This window comes from Seriola lalandi, unplaced genomic scaffold (genome assembly GCF_002814215.2).
Source record: "Seriola lalandi dorsalis isolate HSWRI2012SDOR001 ecotype SW California unplaced genomic scaffold, Sedor1 jcf7180002052274, whole genome shotgun sequence".
NCBI lineage: Eukaryota > Metazoa > Chordata > Actinopteri > Carangiformes > Carangidae > Seriola > Seriola lalandi.
The window spans coordinates 678,169-704,255 of record NW_019522827.1 but is presented as its reverse complement, the minus strand read 5'-3'; the positions used below and the strand labels follow the sequence as shown (position 1 = coordinate 704,255).

The following is a 26,087-nucleotide window of genomic DNA, read 5'->3' as shown; positions in this document are numbered from 1 at the left end:
TGAGAAGTAAAAAGGTGTCAGAAGAGGAATGTCAAAGGTTGTTTAACGTAAAGTGCCATTGTTTTCACGGTTGTATCCACTTCTTGTCTCTAGGACTCTCCAAGTAACAAACTACTCTATGCAAAGGAGATCTCCACCTATAAGAAGATGGTAGATGAGTAAGTCCTGACCGCACTGTCATGAGCTGTTGTTTTCATGTCAGCTGAAAACACTTCATTGTAAAAGATTTGTCAGTGATAATTACATTATCTGCCTCTACCTCTTGCCTCGTGTGTGTCTGTGTGTGTGTGTGTGTGTGTGTGTGTGTGTGTGTGTGTGTGTGTGTGTGTGTGTGTGTGTGTAGTTACTACAAGGGCATCAGGCAGATGGTACCTGTCAGTGACCAAGACATGAACACTCATCTGGCAGAGGTGTCACGGGTGAGACATACAGCTGTCATTTTCTGTGCCATTTAGTTTAACCTGCCATTAAAGCTACACTCCTTAAGATTTCACTCCTGGTTGATTTGGTGACAGCTGTGGTTACCGCGGTAGCAGCCATTGCGGCTTAGTAGACTGCATTCATTTTCACTGCAGATTGTGTCATCAGTTTTCCCAATATCAAAAACACTTGTCCCCACCGGACACACCATAGCACAATTTTAGGCTTGTTGACTTGTGCCCAAAAGCACCCTGGGAGTTGTAGTTAACTCTTACCTTGAAGTTTCTGTGTCCACAAGCTATTCCTTTGAATCCCTCTGTCATGTGAAGGCAATTTGAATTCATTGCAGGAAGGGCAAACCTCACCACTAACAATAAAAATACTATGTCGAGAGGTTCATTACTGGGTGGGAATGCATTAACCTTTTATCAAATGCCCCCATTTTTGTGCACAAGCCTGAAAATAATGTACACAAAATAAAAAGGTTGCTGTTCCTTTTGATTACAGTCATAACATTGGTCCCCTTTGAAAGGTAACTCTTTAAACTTCACAACCAAAAAGTCCGAATTGGATACTGAACCAAAGTTGAGGCACAGGCATAGTAAAAATGTGCCTCGACTATTTTAGTTGGCATAAAAAAGGGAATAAAAAGCCTGTAGTAGCACTTTTTATGTGGAAAACACTTTGGAGCCATACCCACTTTGGAGCCTAAGTCTGAACCAATTCTGTCTGAACAGCTGTTGCAGTGACGTGGGGATCCTAAAATGCTCTGCACTGATAGAATCAAGAGACTTAGAGCTTTCAACCAGTGTTTAATTTGTCATGGTTATGTGAACACTGAGTCCAGTACAGACCAAAACACACCTGAAGTACCAAGGCTAAAGCTTCCCATGGGTGGGAAAGAAGATTTTAAAAGGTTAAATGGAAAAATGCTGACAATAAATAGGATATGATTTCATGAAATCTTAAGGATTATGACTTTAATGTCTGACGTTTAAAAATCACAGCCTCTTTGATTTGCAGATTTATTTTTTAAACCTGGAAACAAGAAGCCAAATGTTCATTCAATTCTCTGCAGTTTTGCCGTTTTGCATTTTCTTTCCTTTCTAATTGAATTAACCTTTAAACTGTCATTTCTGTTCTCCAGTCTCATACAGACAAGCTGAACACACAAGTGGCTCTCCATCAGCTTTACCAGTACGCCAGCAAATACTATGATGGGGTAAGAGGCCCTTCTCTTTCCTATCGCACCCAAAGGAGGCTATTCCACTGAATGCACTACTGCCCACTATATTATTGCTTTTCCTTTTTTCTCTCTTCACTCTTGATATGCCAGAAGAGTGATTGTATGAAATTTTAATTGAAAGCATTTCTGTGGGATGTGAATTGGAAAATTGCTCTGGGAATTGATTTTTAAGCGTCCATTGTGCATTGCCACTTGAGGTCACGAAAAGGGGATAAACAAAACCTAATGAACAAGTTGGATAAACAAATGGGGCTGTCAGTCTCCCCTAAGTGGGGCTCACAAACAATAACAGCTTATATGACGTGACTGTTGATGTCAAATAATACCATCCTCTCCTCCCACTCTCCACCCTGTTTCTTCCTCTTTGTCCTGCGCTAATTCTCCCCCACCCTCCCTCCCCTTGTTTCTTCGCTTTTCCAACATTCTTCCTTTGCCCCGCTCCGCCAAATCATTCCCCGTCTTTCTCTCTGCTTATTGTTTCCTACCTCTCCCTCATTGTCCTCCGTTTCTGTCCTCTTCACCTTCCTCCCCTTTGCAGATCATCACATCCCTAGACGAGGACCCAGCTGCCCAGAGTAAACAGCTGACCCTGCGGCTCCAGCAAATAGCAGCCGCTCTGGAACACAAAGTGACTGATCTCTAACCCACCGAGTGGAGGGAGGGAGGGGAATAGTAGGATGCTGCCAGTGACTACAGGGGCTTATTTCTTCTTTTTAGAGAATAAGACATGGAAATATAGAAAGATGAGAAGGGAATCATGTAGGTGTTTATATTGTGCAACTTGGCCCTGGGACAATTTTCTGTACTGTGGAGTAACAGGGACTAATGAAAATGCAGATAAAGAGCGAATAGGGGAAGAAAATGATGGGTTACACTGTCATAGGTACGCCTTAAAGCTCCCTTGCCAAACCTTAAAGGTCTGCGCTCTCACTCATGCTTCACTGACTATTGCTCCCACAATGCAGTGCGGCAAACCTCTCTCAGAAATAAGCCCCTCTGTGGAGCACTGGCACAGGAGATAATCAGATGTTCAATTTCTTTCTGTGTAGAAGAGGTTTTAAGAATTGTATTATATATTTTTTTTATTGTGCAGTCTTTATGCGGAAAGCTTTATAAGGAAAAAAAATTATCTTTTTAAATGGATCACCTTGTGGTGTGGATAGTGTTTTTATTAGCCTGTGTGTGCGTAGATGTCTGTGTGAAGTACAACATGTGAACAAGAGCGTACGTTGCTAAACTTGAGTGTGTGTTCACCCGGATTGTAAGTGTGTGAGTGTGTTGGAATGTGTGTGCACACACAGGATGCCTACTGTCAGGCGTGAGGGCGAAAGGACGCCTGCTTTCTGTCATTTTGATCCCCCCTATACCCAGTGACACACTGGAGCCTGTGCTCTGACCGAGCTTTTTCGCAGAGACCAAAGGGTCCCCACAAGGACACTGGTTAATCTAGCAATGTACAGGCTCATATGACTGACAGGTCACATGTAGTTTCAGAAACGTTTGAGTTAAACTCTTTGCTTTTGGCTCAGATTGCCATTTGTGCTTACGGAAATCGGTAATAGCACAGTCTGTCTCCCTTTATTGTACAGTGCCATGATACATTCCACTTCAACTAAAGCACAGAGGGGAAATTTTTAAAGACATTTCATTTTATTTTCTTTGCTACAAAATGTTCTTTTTTTTTTTTTTAAGTGTCAGCAAGAAGCAACTCTATTCTGCCATGGAGCCATGTCACTCATATTAGCCCTGCAATAATGTCAGAATACCATGAGCCACATTCAACTGTTGCATTAGCTTACTAAATGTATTATTCACATACAGTAGCAATTCAGCAATATGTTAGACATTTTTCCAAACTGAGTCATGCATCGTTAGTGTTCACGATTTTAGTGCCATTTTTTTTTAGTATTACCCTTATGATGTTCCAAATAATCACCAAGCATTCTGCCTCTAAAGCTATGAAATAGCCTATTGCATATGATGTTAATGATCTGCCAGAAATGTAGTTGGTACTTTAATGGAATGTTCTGAACAAATTACAGTGGTTTTAGCCTGCGTATGATGTTGGGGAGGTCAGGTTCAATCATGTACATAATTGTTATAGTAATTGGAATATTGATATGTCAGTGTCAGAGCCGAGGTGTCAACAGGGTAGGAATGAGGGTTTGATATTTCTTGGGCCATTAAACGCCACCATGTTTTATCCCTAAATTGTAGGTTCTGCTGTTGACAGATGATTTAATTGTACTCCCTGTATCTGATCATGGATGTGTGTAGTTGACAGAGCATAACGAGCTCCAGAGACCCCAGAATGTTAACGATTCCTGCCTTGGCTAGAGAGAGGTTTGCACAGACCTCAAGCCTGCCTGCCTGCCTGCCTGCCTGCCATCTCAGCGTGGCACCCTGGCATCCTGACCAACAGCACTTGGCACTGCCCACTCAGCGCAGTGCAGAGTGGCACTCTGTATAATGGAATCAGCAGGGGAGGCTTTTGATCTTAATTGCATGCCGACTGCAGACTCCATTCTTGTCTCCACTGTTGTTTACTGCTGACTCCTCTCTCACTGACAGAGTCGATGCAAGACGCTTCTTTCAGAGCCTTTCTTTAACCAAAAATGTGCCTTATCGAATAGGATGATACATATATATATTGTTTCTAAATTATTCTAATGGTAACCTAGGTGATTATGATGATGATAGTGCTATAGACACAGCAATGTATTTGGACTTGTGATATTATGTGTGCTGTCTAAAATGCTAGATGCCCTGCTGCAGCCAGTTGCGTGCCAATAGGCTGAAGACATTTCAGTATGATTTCTTTAATGGTTGCAGTTTCGATGTGTGCATTTCCTTTGGGTGTCTGTGGTGTGTGCTTAGTAGGACTTTGGTGGCGAAGGCAAAAAGCCAAAATGAATAAATGTAAAACAGTGGCCAATGTGATTTGGGTTCAAAAATGTCTGGCATTCCTAAATTAGTCTGAAGTCAAAGGGTATCCTTATGTAGATTGAATATAGCGCAAAATTGTGTTAATTTTGGTGTTAATTTTTTTGCCCTGTGTTTCTAAGCTATTCCACGATGTGTACGAAAAATGACTATCTATACTCGACAAATGACCTTTCTTACTGCTGTGCAGTTATTATTTTTATTTCTTGTTTCCTATACCATATAAATCTTTGTAAACAATGTTGAAATACTGTATTCTAACTGTATAATCCTATGCATTGAGTCCTGGGACAAAAAAAAACAAAAGCGAAAAAAAAAAAACACTGTTTGTGCAGTTGTCGAGACTTTTTCCATTTTGAAACTTGTGAATGTGCCGTAATGATAAAAGAAACTGGGACACTCCATTTTCAGTACAGGACCATTTAATGGAAGCCAATGTTTTCCTCCCCATCCAAGGCAGCTCAGAAGATTCTCGATCTTGCACCTGATCTGGTTGTACTGGATGAACTTAATTATACAAAGGTTGTGTTTGGACGGAGCAGTTACCCACAGGTTTCATCATACACTCCTCCGTGAATAAACTCAGAGACATATACGCCCTTCATATCTGCTGTGTTTCTTTCACTTTTAGAATATTGATTTGCTTCAATTGAATACTCACCTCCCATGCATACTGCATGAGTTACAATCACCTTGGGTGACAGAATAACACTTGCCACAGGTTGTCAATTCCTTGTTGAGGTGAACGGAATATTTGCTGTAAGACTGGTGTTTATACAGCTCATTAGAAAACCCTAAATTCACTGAAGAGCTTATACACACAAAGGAGTAATAGGTGAATTTATCAAAATTATCTCTTATTCAAACCAACCAATCACTTTATGAAAGGGAGGGCCAAGTGCTTGAACCTCACAGTCTTTTCTTCTTATCACAGATATTCTTGCATATTATGACCCCAAATGACTTTCTTGATAGCATCAGTCTCCTTATGCAGCACAGCCTATGATGGCTGACGCTTTTTTTTTCTTTTCCAAATGCCACATCAGGTTCCTGTCACAAGGCACAGAATACCAACGAGAAGCCAAGGTCTGGCTTCATGAAATGAGTTGATAATGTAAATAGCCGCGCAGCATCTCTGTCACCGGCAGTGAAGGTTGAAAAATTGCTGCGAAAACATTAATTAAGTACTGACAGCTATGAATGAAATTGGAAAAAAGAAAGATGAAAGGCAAAATTGCCTCATCTGACTGCTTAACTAACCCCGACGCAGGGGTGGAGATATCAAAGACAGACCAGAGGCCTGCACATGCCATCTTCTAACTGAGCAGATCATTGATGCAGCAACAGATAGAGCAACTTCAAGGGCTGCTGCCAAAGCAAGAGTGATTACACTAGATTATCGCAAGCACTGCATCTTGTACACTATCCTTGATCACTGGTGGAAAATCAAAGGCAAATACTGTACTTTATATTTCTATTACAATGTGCAGCTTACATCATTTTGAGAATCAACATTATTTGCCATGCAATGCACTTGTGATAAGATTTCTAAATAACCATGCCCTACGATGTCTAGAAATCAATGATACTAACACTAAGAGTAATTATTTCAAGTCAGCCTCGTTGCAGGGTTTTCTTACAAGAAATTGGGTTAAAATCTGCATGTTGCTGGCTTCTGTTCTTCTGCTTCACACACAGCAGCCAGCCTCTTCTTCAAAAGGAGGTAGTCGTGTTTACCAGCAGGTTGTATTTCACCTCCACATGTTTCAAACCTTCTAATGAGATTTAGCTTTGATTTCCTCTGCCTTAGGGGAAAAGGAGGAGGAGAACTTGGTGAAAATAAAAACAATGATGGTGTGGTGTCATTTTAAACAGTTGTTCTGATGAATAATGTAAAAACCAAACAACAACTGATGCCATGGCTCTCTAGGCCCCGGCATCAGAGATCATTTTAGACCATATTAGAATATCCAGTTTGGTTGGTTTGCATTTTAACACACCTGCATCATTTTAGAGTTTGAATTGAAACTCTTTTAAACCACAGCGAGCCAGGATATATCGGCAGGCAGTTATATCTGCCGTCTTTACAAGTGAGTTAAATGGGCTGAGAGGTGAGTCCAAGGCTGATGTGTCTAGAAAAAAAAGAAACTGTTCAGTAGGAGGTGTAGAGTTACAAGCCACAAATACACAACCACAAATATTTAAATGATAGAAGACCATATCTCTATGTAATGATGTGCACAAAAGTTATTTTCAAAGACAACATATTTGTGCGCTTTGGCTACAGCTTTGAGTTAGGCACTATAGTAGTGCAATAAAATTGTCTCCACCATTACTCTATAGTCTCTTTTTTATTTCCTTGAGTTACATTTATTTATTTAATGTGGTTAAAATCTGCATGTTGCACAAGAATAAACATGTACAGCATGACAAACAAGGTAATTCACAATTTACATGCACAAAACTGTGGCTCCAAATTAAATGTAATAATTTAATCTTAAATTTAAGTCTTAATTTAGTTTTAAAAAGATGCTTAATGTTTGAAAATATTATAAAAGAAACTGATTTTTATTTGAATGCTTTTTGTTATTTATTCTCAAAGAGATAGTATTTGAGGCCATTTCTTCCAAACTCATTTTGAACATAAATTGTCCAATATAATAAATGGGGATTTACATGCCCTTTTTCAACTAGTAGTCATATATGATCATACTCCCTATAGTAACCCTGTTGTGTCCTCAGAGGAAATGTTATTTGATGATTTTCTAAGTTAAAAATGTCTTTTTGATTTAGCCATGACCGCACCATGAGGATGGCTCCTACTACAAATGATTTCACTCTATGAATGCACTCTATGCAGGCCACCTGTTTTGTAAGATCTTGGTGCTGTGGGGTGATGCTGTATGAATAAAGAATAGGTTCAGACTTTATTCAAATGTGTCTCATTCCCAGGTACACTGAAAGAGTTATTGTTTACACTTTGATCTCCTCCTGTCCATACTGGCCCTGAAGAGATACCTTCCTAACACAAGAGGTGGGGGATAAAATCCACTTAGCCTGAACTAAAAACGACTGCAAACTGGGAAGATTCCCACTTGATTTGATTTGCCACTGAACCCTCAACCCCCCCCAGTCGAATCTACCCTTCAATTTCATGAATCAAACCAGTGCGTAATTACGCAAAGCGCACTGCTGGATACGGACTAGAGAGCTGTCATCTCTACCTGCTGCTACAGGGGTGATTACATATGTTTATCCAGCGGAAAAAAAAATGACATTACTCTACAGGCCCATCAAACATATGCAGCCTTCAAAGGATGTGGCCCCTAAATTGAGACCGTACACAGCTACAGTCTTGTAATCCTTCTTTCTTTTTGTTTGTAGCCCTTCCAGCTGCAAATGTATCCATGAGTCTCTAAATCCCGCCTTTCTCAATATTCTGCCGCTGCGTTCAATGCCCATGGGCGCGACGATGCCATGCAACTGAATGCGATTGAGTCCTGCAATTTCTGGCTATTTTTGTTGATTGATTTGCTTAATTTAAAGCGACCAAATACGTTACAAGTCCTAAAAGTTCTACAACTAGCTAGTGCTACTGCGTATGTCCTGAAATTACATTTTGAGATTCACGATCTTCAAATACAGACATCGTTCTTTTTGCTTACTTAGACTGAAGTTAAAACATAATACATAAAGCATAAAAGATTCCCTCTGATGTCCTTAAGTGACATAGGTACCATTAAAACTGCCTTAAACTGTATGAAGGTTGTATTTACATGTTTTCCTTTATCACTTGAATGCAGCAATACGCGGTGGCAAATAACAGTTTTACAATCCTGTGATTGACTAACATGACTGACCAACCAGCGTGGCTGCTAAAACATCCTCAACCAATCGCGGCATGCAAAATATTCTATTGTCCAATCACATTTAAGGGGGCAGATTCTAATTTTGTTGTAGCCCCGCGGTAGATGATTCGACTAGCTAGCCTTTAGCTAGCGATGACAACATCACTGCATATTAGCCGGCACTAATATGATGGGACAAGAAACAACGGGATAATAAGGACACTCTTGGAGCTGCTTAGAGTGTCCACTCACTGGTTTCTGTATGCTTGGCACATAAACCAAACAGGATCCAGGAGTAGCTCGCTAATAACAACCGTTAGCATGCACGGGAAGGAGTCGCCTGGGCTGGATGCAAGACTGGAACTGTCACCTCAATGAACTGATAACACACCATCTCGAGAGGGTAAATCATATCAAAAGAAATTGTTTTATCTCGTCTTGAGCTAATTAAATGTGTAGTTTAATATTGTAAACGTTAGCTAACATAGCTAAATGTGGGCTTAGCTAGTTGTCGTTAGCTGGCTCTGGTGCAGTTTGCTTACCAAAACTAATGTGGTGAAAGGTCTGACGTAGTGGTTTTTGGTTGGATTGTCAACATGTCTGGTTTCTGATGTTGTCTAAAGTTTACACTTATCAAAGTCTAGCTAAACGCTTTCTATTATTATACTGGCAGCTGTGCACTGTATTTCCCACAACTGTACTGACCAACACAATTTTGTTTCACTTATAGACTGAGGCAACAGTAGGACCATGTACTCGAGCCCTAATAACACCATGAAGTCCAGCTGCTGCAGCAGCAGCAGCAGCATCACTGAGTTGCTGGGTGCCCTGTGTGACTGCAGCCTGTCTGGTGTATCATGGAAGCGCAGAGCCCTGGGTGGAGTCTCAAGAGAAGGTTTCCGCAGAGCTCTCAAGAAGCGTGCCTACGGTGCCCTACTGTCCAAACTATTTCAAGATGGCACCAAGGGGTCAGCCTCAGGACCGAGTACCTCAGCTAGTACGCCGCCCAGAAACAAGGTCCTGATGATTTGTTTTGACTTGCGGGTGGCAGGGTGCAGAGAGGAAGCAGAGAGGTTGGAGGAGCAGCTGGAGAGGCTGCCGGAGGGAGCATCATCTTGCCTCAAGGAAGTAGACGCAGTCCTTGAGCTGCTTGTGCACCTAGCTGGTTCAGCACCTCCACCCCCTACCTCTTTCAGCAGGGACTACATGAGACGAGAGCGGCCTGTGCTGCGGAGGCCACGACCTTGGGGCTACCAGAGTGAGGAGCTGCAAAGACTAGAGGCCCGGGCGTGGGGGCTAGTGTGTGGGGAGGAATGGGGGACTTTGGAGAGTTTGTGTGGAACTCAGAGGTTGATGGATGCCCCTCCTGGTACAGGGCTGCTAGCTCTGAGAACTAAAATGGAGGCTGAAGAAAGGTTTGAGAAGGACACCAGGATGACACTGTTTGGAGCACTGCAGCACACTCGCACTTCAGACATGGACATAAGACTGGACCTGCCTCCTATTCCTAGTAATATTGATGTAACTGGGCTGGCTATCAGGGTAGGACACTATGCCTTACTATAGTACCTAAGCTAATGCACAGTGTTTAGTTTAAGATTTTTTTGTCATGTGGCCATTTGGCCGGGTCATTCTGGTCAGTCATATTTGTGCCATTGTTTAATTGAATTGTAAACCCCAATGTTATACACTGTCATCATCCATCTTATTTATTGGGTGTCTATGCAGGTGCCCCCCTGTTTAGATCAGTCTGAAGATGAGGGCTTCCAGTCGGCCTCCAACCTGACCCCAGACTCTCAGTCAGAGCCCAGCTCCATTCCAGATGTTGATATATGGGAGGCTGTCCGCACTTTTGAGCCCGGAAGACGCCGATGTTGGGAGTCTGTTGGCTGGTAAGTGCCATGTCAGTTGTGCTATAGAAAGTTTTAAAGCAGTTTTATCACAACAATGTCAAATTACTTTCCTGAGAAGATCTAACTCTCATGTAACCAATTCTGTAACTTGTTAAGGGCTGCAACCACCAAATGTTTTCAGTACTGGTCAACCTGTTTATGTCTTTCTTGGATTAATTGATTTCACATTAAGTATGTAAAATGTTAAAATACCCATAACAGAGTAGAAATTAATGTCATCAGCTTGTTTGTTTACAACAGTCTAAAACCCAAAGATATTTAACAATCTAAAATAGAGAAAAACACCAAATTCTGGCTCCAGTAGATGCTCTGATAAATTACTTAAATGATTGATGATGATTAAAATGAAAAAATTATCAAAATAACAGTTAGTAATAAACCTTCTGTTGATTGACTAGAACAGTGGTTCTCAAACTTTTTCACATAAAGGATAAGCTGACACAAATTAAACCATGGACCCCCATTTGATAAGATGTTGTTCCAGGGTCCACAATCTGGTAAGATTTTTGTTTTTAGATGTTTTATTACAGAAAGTGATTGAAACCTGGAGGTCCCTGGACCTCACTTTGAGAACCACTGGACTAGTAAATATGGTATGCAACAACACAAAGGCAAATTAAACAAAGCAGAAGATGCAGTTTAACAAGTAACATTCACATTCATTATAAGAAGCCCACCTACATAGTCAGCGTTGTATTAAAGAGTTGTGTTTTCAGTTTGACTCTGCCTCTCTGGAACAAAACCCCAACTGTCACTCTGTTTTATACCACTAGCCCACCAGTGAAAAGGGAGTCTCTCTACCTAACAGAGAGAGGCAGGGAGGCCTTCGACCAGCTCTATCGTCTATGGGAGGGGGAGATGAGGGTGGTGAGCACTAGTACACCTTCTCCTATCCTCCCTCTGCCCCTGGACTCTCAGACACAACTGGTATCTGACCTCCTCAACGCCCTGATCGGAGTGGCGTCCACAACCTTCCCTCTTAACCAGGTCCATTTCATTATCATTATTTATCAGTCTCTGAAATGCAATAAAATGCAATTGATTTTTTGTTTTAGGGCTCTGTCAGACTGAAAAGATAAAAATGAATGAGGTAGTAAAAGCACTGTGACAGCACACAATTACCAAAAAACACTAGAGAAAAGGGAATCAGACAAAGAGAATCAATGGGCACTTTGTGCATGCCTGATAAAATAAACCCAGTTGATTTATAAAAGCACATGACATTGTAACAATGAAAAGAAAAATGGACAAAAAAGTGACAGTGTCAAGCATATACTCAAGTCATTCTCCTGACATGACACATTAAATGAGGAAGAAATAAATGAAAAGATTCCTAATGCCAAAAAACAAAACCACCAGGGAGCTCTTCTGCTGCTTTATTGTTTCCCATTAGGTTTTTATATTCGCAGAAGATTCTAGTTAGTTTTTACAACATAAATTGAATCCAAATTTCCTTGTTTACTCCCTTAGCCCTTTATGTTATTTCTCTGGCAGGTTTTTATCATTAACATGTAGGCTGGAGCAGGACATGGGCACATGTATTGAGGACACAATATCTTGAATCACCTTTACAGTCTAACGTAATCTAATTCAATACTCATGCATGAAGTTCAATGTCTGTTATGTCAAAACTTTGTTCAGATGGTCAGAGAAGTGTTTATTAAGCTCAAAGGTAATCTTTGAGGCTGTGGTTTGCGATGGTGTAAATTATTGTCTATGTTGTGTTTGTCCTCCCAGAAGAGTTCTGTCTATGAATTTTGTATCCAATTCTAATAAAAGAACCACGGGAAGGGCAAAATAACAAACACCTGATTATGTAATACAGTCTGATATAATAACACCACCAGCCATGCCCTCAGAAATCACCATGGAGGTGACTCCCTGACAGCCTCAACAGAAATTCAATAATATGAGCTTTACTAAGACAGTCTTTACTGCAGGGCTGTTTTATTGGATGTTATTAGACTGTACCGTTATTCATTGTATTTTCCTCACCATCTGTAAATATGTAATCTCCTTTCCAGAGTGTTCAGTTTGACGTCAGGCCTGGTGTGTGCGTGTCAGGAGCCTCTCCAGAGAGCGTGTCTCGTCTCCTGGGGGAGCTGGCCCAGTACGGCACCTACTACTTGAGGCTGAGTCGCTTTTCTCTGCAGAGTGCTGACAAGAAGGGCCTAGTCTTCCAGGTATGTTTGTGTAGTCATCATTTATACCACTGAGACAGCACATTTTACACCTCCTTTCTCCACATGTATTCTGCATGGGACAGTTTTGTTTGTTATATATAATTTAAAAGATGTGATACTGAAAGAAAAGAGATGGAATACACAAGGGTAAATTGCAGTGGTAAATCCCTAGCTGATCCTCAATATCAAACACCGTGAAGGCACATTAAAGGATAGGAGGTTCGCATATTTTTCAAGTCTGTCTTAAACTGTAGGCAAATCAGGTAACCATATGAATTTCCCCTAGGAGATAAATAAAGTATGTATGTATCTATCTATATGCACACAGATTTTGCTTTCTGGAATCATTCCTCTTCATAGTGGCCAGCAAGAGATCCGCTCTTATTGCAATTACAGTGTAAGTGATTGGAAACTGAATCCACAGTCCTTGTTTTGTTTACAAATACATTAAAAAATGTAATCTGAAGTTAATATGAGACAACAGCAGTCTGATTTAAAGTGGATATCTTCCAGGGATTCAGCTTTTGTAATACACAATTAACTTTCTGTTTCTCTCAACTGTGTTTCTTGTTGAGCAGAACAGGAGGGATAGTTATGCTAAAAGCACTGTAACTTTGGAAGATCTCCACTTTATTTGACCAAATCACACTGGATACATTTTTGGAGTGAGGACTGTCCCCACTATCACTTACATTGGAAATTCATCAAGAGGGGATCAATATGAACAGCAGGAATGTTTACACGAAGAAGAAAAAGTTGTTTAATTGCTCATATTTGAAATCAGATGTGATCTGTTTTAAAATTGTGAACTTCTTATTTAGTAAAAAATGCACAATATGTTGGGAAAAATGCATTTATCAATGTATGCACAAGGTAAACTGAGCATTTCAGATGTTTTACACCCACACAGATCATAACATCTTTTAAGTAGTGTTTCTCTCCAAGGCTTTTACAGGTGGTCTGAGGAAGTATCTGCATTACTACAGAGCTTGTGTTCTCAGCACTCCACCCACCCTTAGCCTGTTGACTATCGGCTTCCTCTTTCGCAAAGTAGGCCGCCAACTCAGGTGAGGTCAACTCCTTTTTTTTTTCTTCTCTCTCTTTTTTTTTTTTTTTTGTTTTGCTGATGTCTGTGCTTTGTTCATTTCATACTTCTGAAGCTCGGCCTCACCCAGTCGACAGCCCAGTCATGTCCTGACAGAGAGGACCTTGATGCAAATATCATCAATTCAAAAAATCTCTGCTTTCTTTTAATCTAAGGTACCTGTCAGAACTGTGCTGTGTAGACGGGCCTTTGGGTACAGGCCAGGCTACCTTCCCTGTGGTGAGTGCTCTTTTATCTGCAAACTGCAATATGTCATCCATCATGGCTGTGTTTAGCCTATCAGATGGGATGTCAGCTCAGTGCCATGTGGCTCTCCTCAGGGTGTTAAACTGCTGTCCTACCTGTACAATGAAGCACAGAATAACTGCAGCAACGAGAACTACCCGGTCCTGCTGTCGCTGCTGAAGAGCAGCTGCGAACCTTATACACGGTCAGTCACTGCGCTCCTCATACAGACATGCATCCTGAAAAGGAAATAATACAACCCAAGGACATGACTTTCTATCAATGATATGTGGACCTTGCCGTATTGATCTGTCAGGATTGTGTCTTTGTTTTTACTGTGCTTCGGTTAGGTTTGTGTCTGACTGGGTGTACAGTGGCGTGTTTCGCGATGTTTATGGAGAATTCATGATCCAGGTCAATGAGGACTACCTTAGTTTCAGAGGTGAGACAACACACACACAAAAACATTCCGTGCTGTCGCATAAACACTTTGGCTTCAGTCAGCAAGTTCTGAAAATGAAAAGCCTGGCAGACAGATTGTCTAGCAGAAAAAAGATAGATTTCATTACAGCCTTTATTGCCTAGTTGCATTTGTCCTTGTGTCTATAAAGGATGTCATGAAGTTATTGGATGATAATCAGTGGGAAACAGAATTCAGCTACCACAGCTGTGGTAGCTGTAGAGCCACCTCCACTCAGGAAGCCACAGAGACGCACAAGTAAATGCTGTTCCTTTATCCTTTTCAGTTGATACACCATATGGGGTAAAACAAAACATCTTCTGAAATAGATGTTTTTTTTTTTCTTACATTTCATCTCTTGTAATTGTCCTTGACAAATCTAAACTGGCTGAATACATTTTGTTTTTCAGTACAATTAATTAATTAACTTGACTCCTTAGGCAGAGCACAAGAGTGAAGTAAGGACAGGAGGAGATGAGGCTTACAGGGCAGATAAATAAAGACCCATCTGTACTCTACAGGAACTGGCTGACTGACTTCCTGTGTGTGTTGGTTATTTTGCCTTGGTCATGCTGCTCTTCAATGCCATGCCCTATTTCATGTCTACAATAGCTTTTCATTATCAAGACAACATTTTTATAGATTTTTATATTTACTATTTGATATGAACTGCAGCTAACCATTATTTTTTATTATCAGTTAAACTGCTGATTATTTTTTCAATCTTACAGATAAATCATTTGGTTGAAAAAAGAACAGAAAACAAACACAAAAAAAAATCCATCATAATATCCTAACTGTCTTGTTTTGTTCACCAGTCCAAAAATCCAAATAATGATTACATTACTACAATATAAAACCAAGATTTATGTTTGCCATTTTTACTGGAAAAATTACTTAAACAATTAATTAATTAAAACAATTATTATTTTTTTTATTTACTTATCGTTGCAGCTTTAGTTCCAATAATAAAACAGTAGCGTACAAGCATTCACCCCCAGCAATAAGACAAGTAAAGTTTTAGATTTAGTATCCTCGGTTGTGCCCAACATTAGCTGGTAGCAACTTTTCAAATGTGAGGATTTGATGTTTGTTTATTTCATATTATGGTAAATATCTTTTAGTTTTACACTTTTGGTCAGACACAATAATATTTGAAAATATCACCTTAGTGACCCTGGAAATATTTCACTATGCTGTAACATTTTACAGACAAAATGATAAATTGAGAAAGTCATTGGCTGATCAATTGATAGTGAAAATGTTTTTTAGCTGCAGCCTTCTTTATTAGAGAATTGTTTATAAGTAAAGAATAATCTTGTTGACACCATGTTTCCCTAACAAGCACACACTGTAATTGCTTCATTCTGACATTACTCCATAAATATGGTTTTGTATGAGTCATTATAGCCTTTCCAAATACTGTATGTCATGCAACACCCCATCAAGGTCAGACCATCACCTCGGCTTTGTCTGGCTAAGAGGTTCATTTGCTCATCGGCTACACCTCATCAACTCCTGCAGTGAACCTCTGCACTTCTCGCGCCTGCTTTTTGGAGGACACACAAATGTCATTGTTCTCTTTGAAGTCCGTCAGCCAGGGAGGCAATCAGTGGCTAAGCTTTCTTGGCAAGCCGCAGGCTTTCTGTAAAGAGCTCTGGAAGCTCAGTGCATTCATGTTCTCTTATGCTTTTTGCTTAGGATCACTGAGCTAAGCGCTAACAATTTCCAAGTGTTAATTCAAGCAGCCCAAGTTTTGCCATGCCCCGTAAGTCATACTAATAAGGAAAAGTTTTAGGTCCAGCGCAGGCTGGGCAATACTCCACTGCTGTTAGTTTTTGTACTTCTGTTGTGAGAGAGTTGTTCTGTTAACAAAGGCATAATGGGCCAGTAAAATGACTTGGTCTTATTTTTAGAGTGTGTAATAGGCCTCCTTGTATTTCTACAGACAAACACTTCTGGGTTCAAGGCTACACTCTGATCTCAAAGGATGTGGAGGATTGTGTTCCCATCTTCCTGAGACACATCGCCAATGATGTGTATGTCTGTGGAAAGACCATCAACCTCCTCAAGATCTGCTGCCCACAGGTTTGTTGTGCACATTTATATATGTTGATTAGGTAAATATAGCCTAAATTATTGTATTGACTGTTTTTTGTAACAAATAAGTATATAAAGTGTTAATCCTTAAGATTTCCCTTCCATGTTTCATCAGTTTTTATTTTTACTGTCATCAACCATTACTGTATTGGCTCGGAGATGCACAGATTGGCTCTGATATTGACAAAATCCACATGTACGCCACAAATTATCCACCTGCCACAACAACGATTCTACCTATTTGGAAATCCATTCTGCCCGCTAGGGGTAGGACAAATAATCAATACTGCCACGTAGGTGGACGGCCTCCTGCAAAACATTATCAATATATTATCATCAGTATTGTGATACAATCTCTTGTGGTATTGAGGCAGAGGTGTTCCCATCATTTATTGCAGCCATTTGAACTCTAAACCGTTCTGCTTTCTGTCCATGCATTATTATATTATTATTATTATTATTATTCCAGTTTGACTCCTGCTTTGTAAAATATTAATATTCATATTTTATATATATTTTCCTCCTATGCGACGGAGTTATCATGATGTATCTAGAGGTGAAATGAATAATCAATCAGGCGGTCTAGCTATTTTAATAATCAATTAATCGTTGGAAGTAATTTGTCATGTAAAAATGCCATTCGTTAGTTCCACTTTTGAAAATGGGAAGATTAGCTGCTTGTCTCTGTTTGCCTCATGTATACTGAATATTTTTGTGTTGTGGATTGATGGTCAAATGAAACTGACTTTCAACAGTGAAACAACTTTTTAAAGACACCATCTTGGACTTTAAAAATCTATGGTCAGCATTTTTATGGACAAATTGAATAAAAGATTGATCAAAAAAAATTTCCAGATGAATGGCTAATAAAATGAATCACTGGTTGCAGCAGTAGATTTATGAGCTGATATCAGCGCTGCAACTAAGCATTACTTTTTTTTTTTTTAACTAAAATTATTTGGTCTATAAAACATCAGAAAATAATGAGAAATGTAGAAAGATTTTCAGTTTGGTGTCATGTTAGACAAGGAAAAGCAGCACAGTGTCCATCACATTTCATCAAAATTACTTAAATGACTAATTGATTATAGTTTGTTATGAATGTTCTTTTGATTTACTAATCGTTTAACCAGCGATTTGTTTCAGATCTAGATGATATTCTATCAATATGTAGCAAATATCAGAATTGCAAGTATGATGATGTCATTGTACACTTGTAAGTGTATCAGAGTCGGCCTGTGATTTCCAGCACCTGTATACAACCCCAGGCATCAGAGTTATACATGTATATGAAAGGACCCCTCACTGTGCACAATGGCAGTAAACTAAGCAAATGTAAAGCTTCAGTGAAGCGTCAAGTTTTTATGTAATCTAATTTTATTTAATTTTCTCACTTCACCGTGACTCACCTGCTGATTCACCAGCGCATGATGTTTTTTATGACTTGACCTACCTGACCTAAACCGCAGGGCCCATGCTTCTGACTAATTGGCTTTCTCTTAACTACGACTCTGTTTCTCTGTATGCTAATTTCCTTTATTGCTGGGTCCTGCTGTTCTCTGAGAGACTGCAGAATGGCTGGTATGAATACATGTGAAATTATGGATTGAAAAATGTGACTCGATGACATGGTGGGATGTGGCTGGTGATGTTTTATTTAGCTTTTAACAAAATTGAACATTTACGTGTAAAACAACACCACATAAAGAAATACAGAGCATCTAATCTAACAAATGGAGAAAAAAAAAAAACAAGAGAAAGTAAAGATTAAAGTAAACATTTTAAATAGTTTTAATTACAATAATACAAGTATTAATTCAAGGGGAATATATGTTTTATATTGTAACATTGTAACATGTTTTATATTGTGATAAAACATAATTACATGATAAGATTAGACTCACACAGAGGCACAGTGAGTGTGGTTAAGATGAATGTTTCTCATGCAATCAAAACAAGGTTTCCATATATTCAAGGTTTTTCTAAAAGGTTTTACTCTTGTAAAACCAGTACATAATTTCCTCTAGTGGTATGTAATTATTCATTTCTGCAGTCTGGGCTCCAGGGTCTTCAGATTTCCATTTTAGTCTTACACATTATTTGGTAATGATTAATAAGATCCTGTAAATTTAACTGCATATTAATGCCATGCAAATGTGATGTGATATTACATATTACATTGTTTTTAGATTTAACGTCGTATTTTGAAGCAAGACCAAGTAGAATGTATGAATGTGCCATCTCAATGTAAAGCTGATGGAGAGAATGTAACTGAGTGAATCTAAACCTTGAATTCAAAGCAGATGTAACCTTGTCTCTTCACGGGTCACTCCATAGCGTCTCATTCATATTTATTCCCAAGTCTCTCTGCCATCTCATCCTAGATTCATTGTTAGTTTGTTATTGGGTGCATCTGTAGACACATGTTACGCTTTCAGACAGCTGGCAGCACATATTTTGTTATGACAGGAACTTTGTGGTTGGTGTTATCAAACATCCACCAAATGAGACAGGAATCAGGATTAACTGCCACTTACAGTGGCAAGAAAAAGTAAGTGAACCCAGTGAAATTACCTGCATTTAGGTATTAATATGTCTTTCAAATATGGTCAGAGCTTCACCTAAGTTACAATAATGAGCAATCGGTTTTAACTAATTACATATAAATCATTGTATTATTCTTGTCCATACTGAATACATCGTTCAAACATGAGCCCCTCAGCTAACTGGAGTCAAAAATCGAGTCCAATCAATGAAACACGATTGGAGGTGTGTGTAAGAGCTGCTCTGAGCAAAAAAAAAAAAACGCCCGCTTGTGGAACACTTGCTGTTCACTAGAAGCACAGTGAGCCATGCCTCACACAAAAGGTCTCAGAAGACTTCAAGACAATCAAGAATGGTTGATTTGCATAAAGCTGGAAAAGGTGACAAAGTCATCCCAAAGAGTTTAGAGATTCATCAGTCCACAGTTTGATACATTGTCTATAAATGGAGACAATTTGATACTGTGGCTTCTCTCCCTAGAGGTGGGCTAAGATGCTAAGATGAATCCAAAGAGATGGTGCTGAATACTCATGAAGTTAAAATGACCCCAGAGTAACAGCTAAAGGCTTAAAGAAGAATAATGTCAGGGTGGATGTCCACCTGCTGAAGCTCAGTAGGTTGGGTGACGCTGCAGGAATATCAAAGTAGATCTACTACAGAATGACTTAAAACAAAGAGTAGAGATGCTGTGGAATGACCTGAAGGGAGCCACTCACACCAGTCATTCTGAGAATATGGCTGACATGAAGCAGCTATGTAGGAAGAATGGTCCAAAATTTATCCTGTTTTGCAGGTCTAATATTAAGCCATCAGAAGCTCTTGTTTGAGGTAATTGCTGCTCACTTTCTCCACTAGCACTGTGAATATTGAATGGGTTTGTTCAATAAAAACAGAAAAGATTATAATTCTTTGTGTGATATTAGCTTAAGCACATTGTGTTTGTCTGTACTTCACTTAGATGAAAGTCAGATCACATTTTACAACCAATTCATGCAGAAAGCCAGGTACTTCCAAAGGGTTTACATGCTTTTTCTTGCCACTGTAAATCAGTGAGCCTCCTTTATGGCACTGACTTTCTGTTCCCTTTGTGTCCACAGCACTATATCTGCTGGTCGGAGCTGCCGGTGCCTCGCATAGCTGTCACCTTCTCCCTCCAGGAGGTGGAGGAGATCGAGAGGGACTGTGCGGTATACCGCGGACGCATGGAGAGGATTGCTAAGCACAGCGCCATCAGCAGGGAGGAGCAGGTACTGAGACGCACACATATTGTTCCATCTGATAAGACGTTTCTTTAATGTATTTTTCCATTTTTTTCCTCTGAAGTCTGTTGATATTTCTCCTCCTCAGTTTTGTCTGACAAAAGTCTTGATCAAGTTTACATAAAAATATAAAAATGTGTTTCATATGCAGTGAATGGTAGTAGACATTGCAGTCAACATGGTATCTTACATTAATAAAGTCTGTGCTAGCTGATTTTAAAAATCAAGGGCAGCCTGAACTTCAGGGAGGGAAGGCAAACCTGCAGTAAGACAAGTCATTACACAGGTATTGTCCCTTAAGATAAAGAGAGAGGAGTTTCTTTTTTTTTTTTCTTTTTTTTTTTTTTTTTTTTACATAAGATGATCCATGATTGTGACATTACCCCTCAAGTACTGAGAATTTCAGCAGCAAGTCATTAAAATGATGCATCTGAAGTCTAGGGCTTGTACGCTGCATGATTTAGTGTAATACCCTGGTTTGTATGGCCTGTGTGGCGTGTGCTGCTGGCTGTGCTGAGTGGCAGAGGGTGGGAAGCAGAGGTGAGCTACAGGGCAGGTGGATAGATCTTAGTTAATGATGATTTCTTGTCTGTCTATTGTTAGGCCCTGCGTACAGAGCAGGCACGCCAGGAGCTGATCAATCAGGTCAGAGAGTCAGCAGCCAAAACCCTGGAGAGCATCCGCGGTTAGTATAACATTTACACACACACACACACACACACACACACACACTGCGAGTATAATTTTATGTAGTGCTTGACATACATGCACACAACCTCCCTGATGAGTATACCTTATTTACCTATAACCCACATTTATTTGTTGACTCTTGACCACGAGAGCTTTCTTCAGCTGCACTCCTTCCTCTCAGTACAGCAGCAGCAATTCATAGTGAGGAATGTTTTGAACAGCTTCCAGTACGACGGGCTGAGAAATCTAATTATTTCTCGCACAGTTTAGCAAACTCCTCGCATCATTTATTACTTCACAAGATGTGTGGCAAAGTTTGGGAGGGGAGATGGTTTGGTGGGGAAATGTCTGGCCTGATGCTCTGAGTGTGTCTTGGCATATTTTTGTGTTTGTGTGAGGCAGATGGTGAGGTTGTTTTGTGTGTGTGTGTGTGCATGAGAGAGAGAGAGAGAGACGGAGATGTTTCGTACTTTTCTGTGTTGGAGGGTAAGCAGCCCACTGTTATCTCCCTTGCCTCCTGTAGGGCGCCAGGTGTCACAGCGTCTGGCTGAAGAGGCCAAGAAGAGAGAGCGATTTGAGGAGCTGAAACAGCACCTGGAGCAGGAGCAAGAGGTAGTAAAGTACTGTTCTTGTGCATGCATCTGTTTACAAGAGAAATGCATGAGAAAGTAATATAGTATCCATGTGACTGAAAAGGTATTATTATATTTTGAAAACAATTAGACACCAAAAGCCTGATAAAGAATTTTGAGGATAAGAAAACGATGTAAAGGACAATTGTGTGTATATATATATATTTATTTCAGCTACATCATTTGTGGCCTTGTTTTAGAAGCTGAAAGCAATGATGTTTGTGTGTGTGTGTGTGTGTGTGTGTGTGTGTGTGTGTTTGTGTTTGGCACCAGTGGCGAAGTGCAGCCAAGAAAAGGCAGGAGGAGGATGACTTCAGCTTTGCCAGAGAGCTGAGGGATAGAGAGAAAAGACTACAAGCCCTGGAGGAGCAGCTGGAGCAGAGAGCCAGGTCTGACTGCTTTTACAGCCCCTACTAGACGTGTTAATCTTTTATTGATGATTGAATAATCTATGTTAAGATTTCATTTGCTCTAAAATATATTAACAAACATGATGGGACGTCAACTCCATCTTTGCAGTCTTTCAGTGGCTGGACTTGTGCTGAATTGCCATACAGTTGGGATAACTGTGTGATGCCGCGGTATGAGCAAATGTTAACAGAGCCTGTAATGCGAACATGGCGTGCGTGGATTTCCAAATGATGGCTGTAAGCTGCCATTTAGGTTGCCGGCGTGTTGGAGATCAGAGTTTACCAAAGCGGTTGTTAGCACCTGTCATCTGCAGCTTTTCATCCAGCCAGTTACCTCTCAACTTGTGCAGTATTAACCCTTGTAAAGATTCAAAATCAAAATACCTCATTTATTTAGGATGTGCTTGGAAAATGTTCCATGCCAAGTGTAAAAATAAAGCTTTTATCGTTCATTTTTTTTTACAGACCTTTGCTGATTAATCGATTACAGCTCGTTAGTGGCTGACAAGAGGTTAAGGAAATTACTCAAAATTGAATTCAGAGCTGTCACAGACCGTGAAAGCACATATTCACGCACAGACATATGGCAGGCCAATATGCTCATCACAATTCTTCATAAGGATGATTTGCACTTTAAATATAATTCCACGTAGATTTAAATATAAACATAAAGCTATGAATATGATTTGTTCAATTTTTTATAAGACTTAAATAACATCAGCCAAGCTGTTTTTAGGAGGATAATCGTAATATTTATGAATGCATATTAATATTTTGCTGTTCTTATCTCAGTTGAGTACTAATATGAAGCTAACAAGAGCAGAGCTACCTGACACTTTTCTAGACATGCATTTACTGCAAGTTGCTCTGAATAAGACCCTCAGCTAAATTATTTACTTTTAACTTGTGTGTTTCTACATTCAAATTGTAGGAAGGAGCTGATTGCCCAATATAGCCGTCTGTCAGAGGAAGCAGCCCGCAGAGAGAGACGGGCCATGTGGAGGGTGCAGCGAATGAGACTTGATGAAGCCCGTGCTCAGTTCTTCATCCATGACAGGCAGAACATTCAGGTTTGTTACTGTGTATGAATTATCATAAAAGAACACATGCAGAGGAAAAGGTTAATATGACTGAAGAGATTCTGCAACCAAAGCTCTTGTGACTTCTTTCCAGGCAATGCTCGAGAAATATCCCTTAGGCCAGGGGAGACCTCCTGTGGAAGTGTTGCGACCTGTTCCCTCAACACAACAGACTGTAGCGCAACAAACACTGGTATGACAACACACTGGTTCTTGAACATTAACTAAATCTCTCCACTTTTTTATGCTCTTGTTAAGTGCATCCGATACACCTCAAATGAATGCCTTCTCTGAACAGGAATCTCCCATTCTGGAGCCGTCTGAGCAGCAGCCAACTGACACCCAAGAATCTGATGTCGTATCATCACCGCCACTTGACCCAACTTCATCCACCCTCACCCCCCTTACAGCAGACCCTGCCCTCATCTCTGAAGACATTGATATCAATGATTTTTTCCCCAAGTCACCAAATCCTGACAGTCAGCAAGTGGATGTGGCCCTACAGGAGATTGGGTCTGACTTACCTGAGGTGTGCCCTACAGCAAAACTAGTTGACTATGACTTCAGTGCCCCCTTTAGTCCGCTTGAAGGTATCACTGCACAAGCCTCAGTTCAGCCCCGGCCTCGCTGGGGACCCGCAGTCGAGCCTGACTTGATCCAAAACCATCCCTCTTTCTCTCACATCCCCATAGGAGAGAACATGTCTCAAGTCCAAGAGAATGTCCCCAAAGCTAACCCCTTTGGTCAAGCCTCCAAATCCAGCTTTCCTCTTGGCCAGTATACCCCAGAGGAGCTCCAAAATGCAGCTAAAGCCAGTGTTTATGGACATACCTCTCAAGCCTCAGCACAGCCAGTAGATGGGAGTAAGCAAACCACAGACAACAAGCAAGTAGTAGCACCTATGGCAGAACAGGAGACTGAAATGGGGATTTCAGAAAGTAAAGCAGAGGTAAAAGAAGATGAGCGTGCATCTACAAAAGAGGATGATGTAGTTCCTACTGCCCCCTCCACCACACCAGGACAAGGCTTTCCAAATGGTGACCACAAAGTAGTGGCAAGTGTTTCTGACTGTGGTGGGGTTAAATTGCTTGAGGCAAACACTCCGCACCATAGCTCAGATGCTCAAGATAACGCATATGAAAATATTTCTTTGCCAGACATTCATGCTCATGTCTCCAGTACACACCTAAAGGTTGGAGAGCTGGTTTCAGATGTTGCTGACCCTCAGCCATCACCCAGCATCCATGGTCACTCCTCTGACGCTCACATTAAAGTTGGGAAAAATGTTTCAGAATTTGTCGCTCCTCTTCCTCCTCCGAACGTTCACAGTCATGCCTCAAATGCCCACATCAAAGTTGGGGAGCTCGTTCCAAATGAAATTGCCCCTCTGCCATCCCCTAATGTTCATGGTCACAGTTCAGATGCTCGTATCAAGGTTGGCGAAAATGTTTCAGAAGTTGTTGTACCACTCCCTACTCCTAGCATCCATGGTCACTCCTCTGATGCTAATATAAAAGTGGGCGAGTTTGTGTCCAACATATCTGAAGCAAGACCTCGTTGGAGTAAGCACGGGCACACCTCGGATTGCCAGCTTCAAGCAGGCTGTGTGGTATTAGGAGCTGAACCAACCTTGTCCCCTTTACCTGGAAGTTCCCATGGTCACTCCTCAGACTCAACGTTGCATGTTGGATGTGTAGTTTCAGGAGATGAACCCAAACGTTCTCCTCTACCTGGCAGTGACCATGGTCACTCCTCAGATTCAATGTTACGTGTTGGGTGTGTAGTTTCAGGAGATGAACCCAAACGTTCTCCTCTACCTGGCAGTGACCATGGTCACTCCTCAGACTCAATGTTACGTGTTGGATGTGTAGTTTCAGGAGTTGAACCCAAACGTTCTCCTCTACCTGGCAGTGACCATGGTCACTCCTCAGACTCAATGTTACGTGTTGGATGTGTAGTTTCAGGAGATGAACCCAAACGTTCTCCTCTACCTGGCAGTGCCCATGGTCATTCTTCAGACTCAAGTTTAGGCATCGGATGTGTTGTGTCCCAAACTGGACCACTTCCATCGCCACTACCAGGCAGCGCCTACGGCCACTCCTCTGATTCGACTCTGGGTGTAGGTTGTGTGGTGTTGGGGACACAGCCGCAACCCTCTGTACTCCCAGGCAGTGTGTATGGCCACTCTTCAGATTCTTCACTTGGAGTTGGATGTGTGGTGAAGAGCAAAGAGAAAACGGAGGAAAATGAAGAAAATAAAGGTATTGAATAGTACTGAGTGATACACAACAATTAAATTCTGAAGGGTTGCAACTATCATTTATTTTCAACTAATCTGATGATTATTAATTGATTATTTAATAAATTCTTTGATCTAGAAAATGTCAGATGATAAACAAAAATACCATTTATAGTTTCCAATTCAAAACCTAGAGATTTTCAGGTCATAGTGATGTAAAATCCCCACGTTACACAAACTTAAACAAATTACCAAAATAGTTGTCAATTCATTTTCTGTCCATGAATTAACTTATTAATCAGCTAATCATTTCAGCTCTAGATATTTGCATGTAATCAATATATAGATGCACCACTGAATATAAAGATGGAAGCTTTTTGTGCTGACCTTTTGGTGTTAAGAATAGTACCTAATGTCACTGAAAACTGTGCTCTCTTCAGGTTCCAAGTCAGAGAGCCCTGGTGAGCAGCTGGTTGAGGGCTTGGGGTCCTGGGCAGCTAGCTACGGTTTGTCCCCTGGAGAAAAGTCTGAGCAGGAATACCTCTTGGCTTTGTCTACTCAGTACCAGGTGGAACACTATGAAGACTACTACAGCTTAATGGGTAAGTTGAAATCATATGGCTCAAGGTTAATAGTTCCTTATGGCTTATACAGGCAATGTGATGTTCATCACATAAGCACTTTTGTGTTACTGGTACATTACAGTCATGACTCTAAACATGATGGTGTCTAACTGGTATGTTAGGAATGGATAAGAAATAACATATTATAGATCTAGTTTTTTTTTTTTT

General features: G+C 40.5%; 2 protein-coding genes across 2 annotated transcripts in view; both read left to right on the top strand.

Annotated features, from left to right (window-relative positions):
* The window catches only part of plxnb2b (plexin b2b), a 125,648-nt gene extending 120,435 nt beyond the window's left edge, over positions 1 to 5,213 (top strand). The window contains exons 34-37 of the mRNA XM_023400279.2: positions 94 to 158; positions 344 to 419; positions 1,568 to 1,642; positions 2,205 to 5,213. Coding sequence (XP_023256047.1) covers positions 94 to 158; positions 344 to 419; positions 1,568 to 1,642; positions 2,205 to 2,309 — 321 coding nt within the window. The 3' untranslated portion in view covers positions 2,310 to 5,213. The remainder of the gene's footprint in view (positions 1 to 93; positions 159 to 343; positions 420 to 1,567; positions 1,643 to 2,204) is intronic.
* Positions 5,214 to 8,576: 3,363 nt separating this feature from the next.
* Positions 8,577 to 26,087, top strand: part of tubgcp6 (tubulin gamma complex component 6) — a 27,044-nt gene continuing 9,533 nt past the window's right edge. Inside the window, exons 1-18 of the mRNA XM_023400379.2 lie at positions 8,577 to 8,860; positions 9,188 to 9,999; positions 10,186 to 10,349; positions 11,144 to 11,357; positions 12,395 to 12,553; positions 13,499 to 13,620; positions 13,814 to 13,877; positions 13,979 to 14,088; positions 14,234 to 14,325; positions 16,292 to 16,431; positions 20,085 to 20,234; positions 20,850 to 20,931; positions 21,460 to 21,548; positions 21,842 to 21,957; positions 22,910 to 23,048; positions 23,152 to 23,250; positions 23,356 to 25,318; positions 25,737 to 25,898. Coding sequence (XP_023256147.1) covers positions 9,208 to 9,999; positions 10,186 to 10,349; positions 11,144 to 11,357; positions 12,395 to 12,553; positions 13,499 to 13,620; positions 13,814 to 13,877; positions 13,979 to 14,088; positions 14,234 to 14,325; positions 16,292 to 16,431; positions 20,085 to 20,234; positions 20,850 to 20,931; positions 21,460 to 21,548; positions 21,842 to 21,957; positions 22,910 to 23,048; positions 23,152 to 23,250; positions 23,356 to 25,318; positions 25,737 to 25,898 — 4,657 coding nt within the window. The 5' untranslated portion in view covers positions 8,577 to 8,860; positions 9,188 to 9,207. The remainder of the gene's footprint in view (positions 8,861 to 9,187; positions 10,000 to 10,185; positions 10,350 to 11,143; positions 11,358 to 12,394; positions 12,554 to 13,498; positions 13,621 to 13,813; positions 13,878 to 13,978; positions 14,089 to 14,233; positions 14,326 to 16,291; positions 16,432 to 20,084; positions 20,235 to 20,849; positions 20,932 to 21,459; positions 21,549 to 21,841; positions 21,958 to 22,909; positions 23,049 to 23,151; positions 23,251 to 23,355; positions 25,319 to 25,736; positions 25,899 to 26,087) is intronic.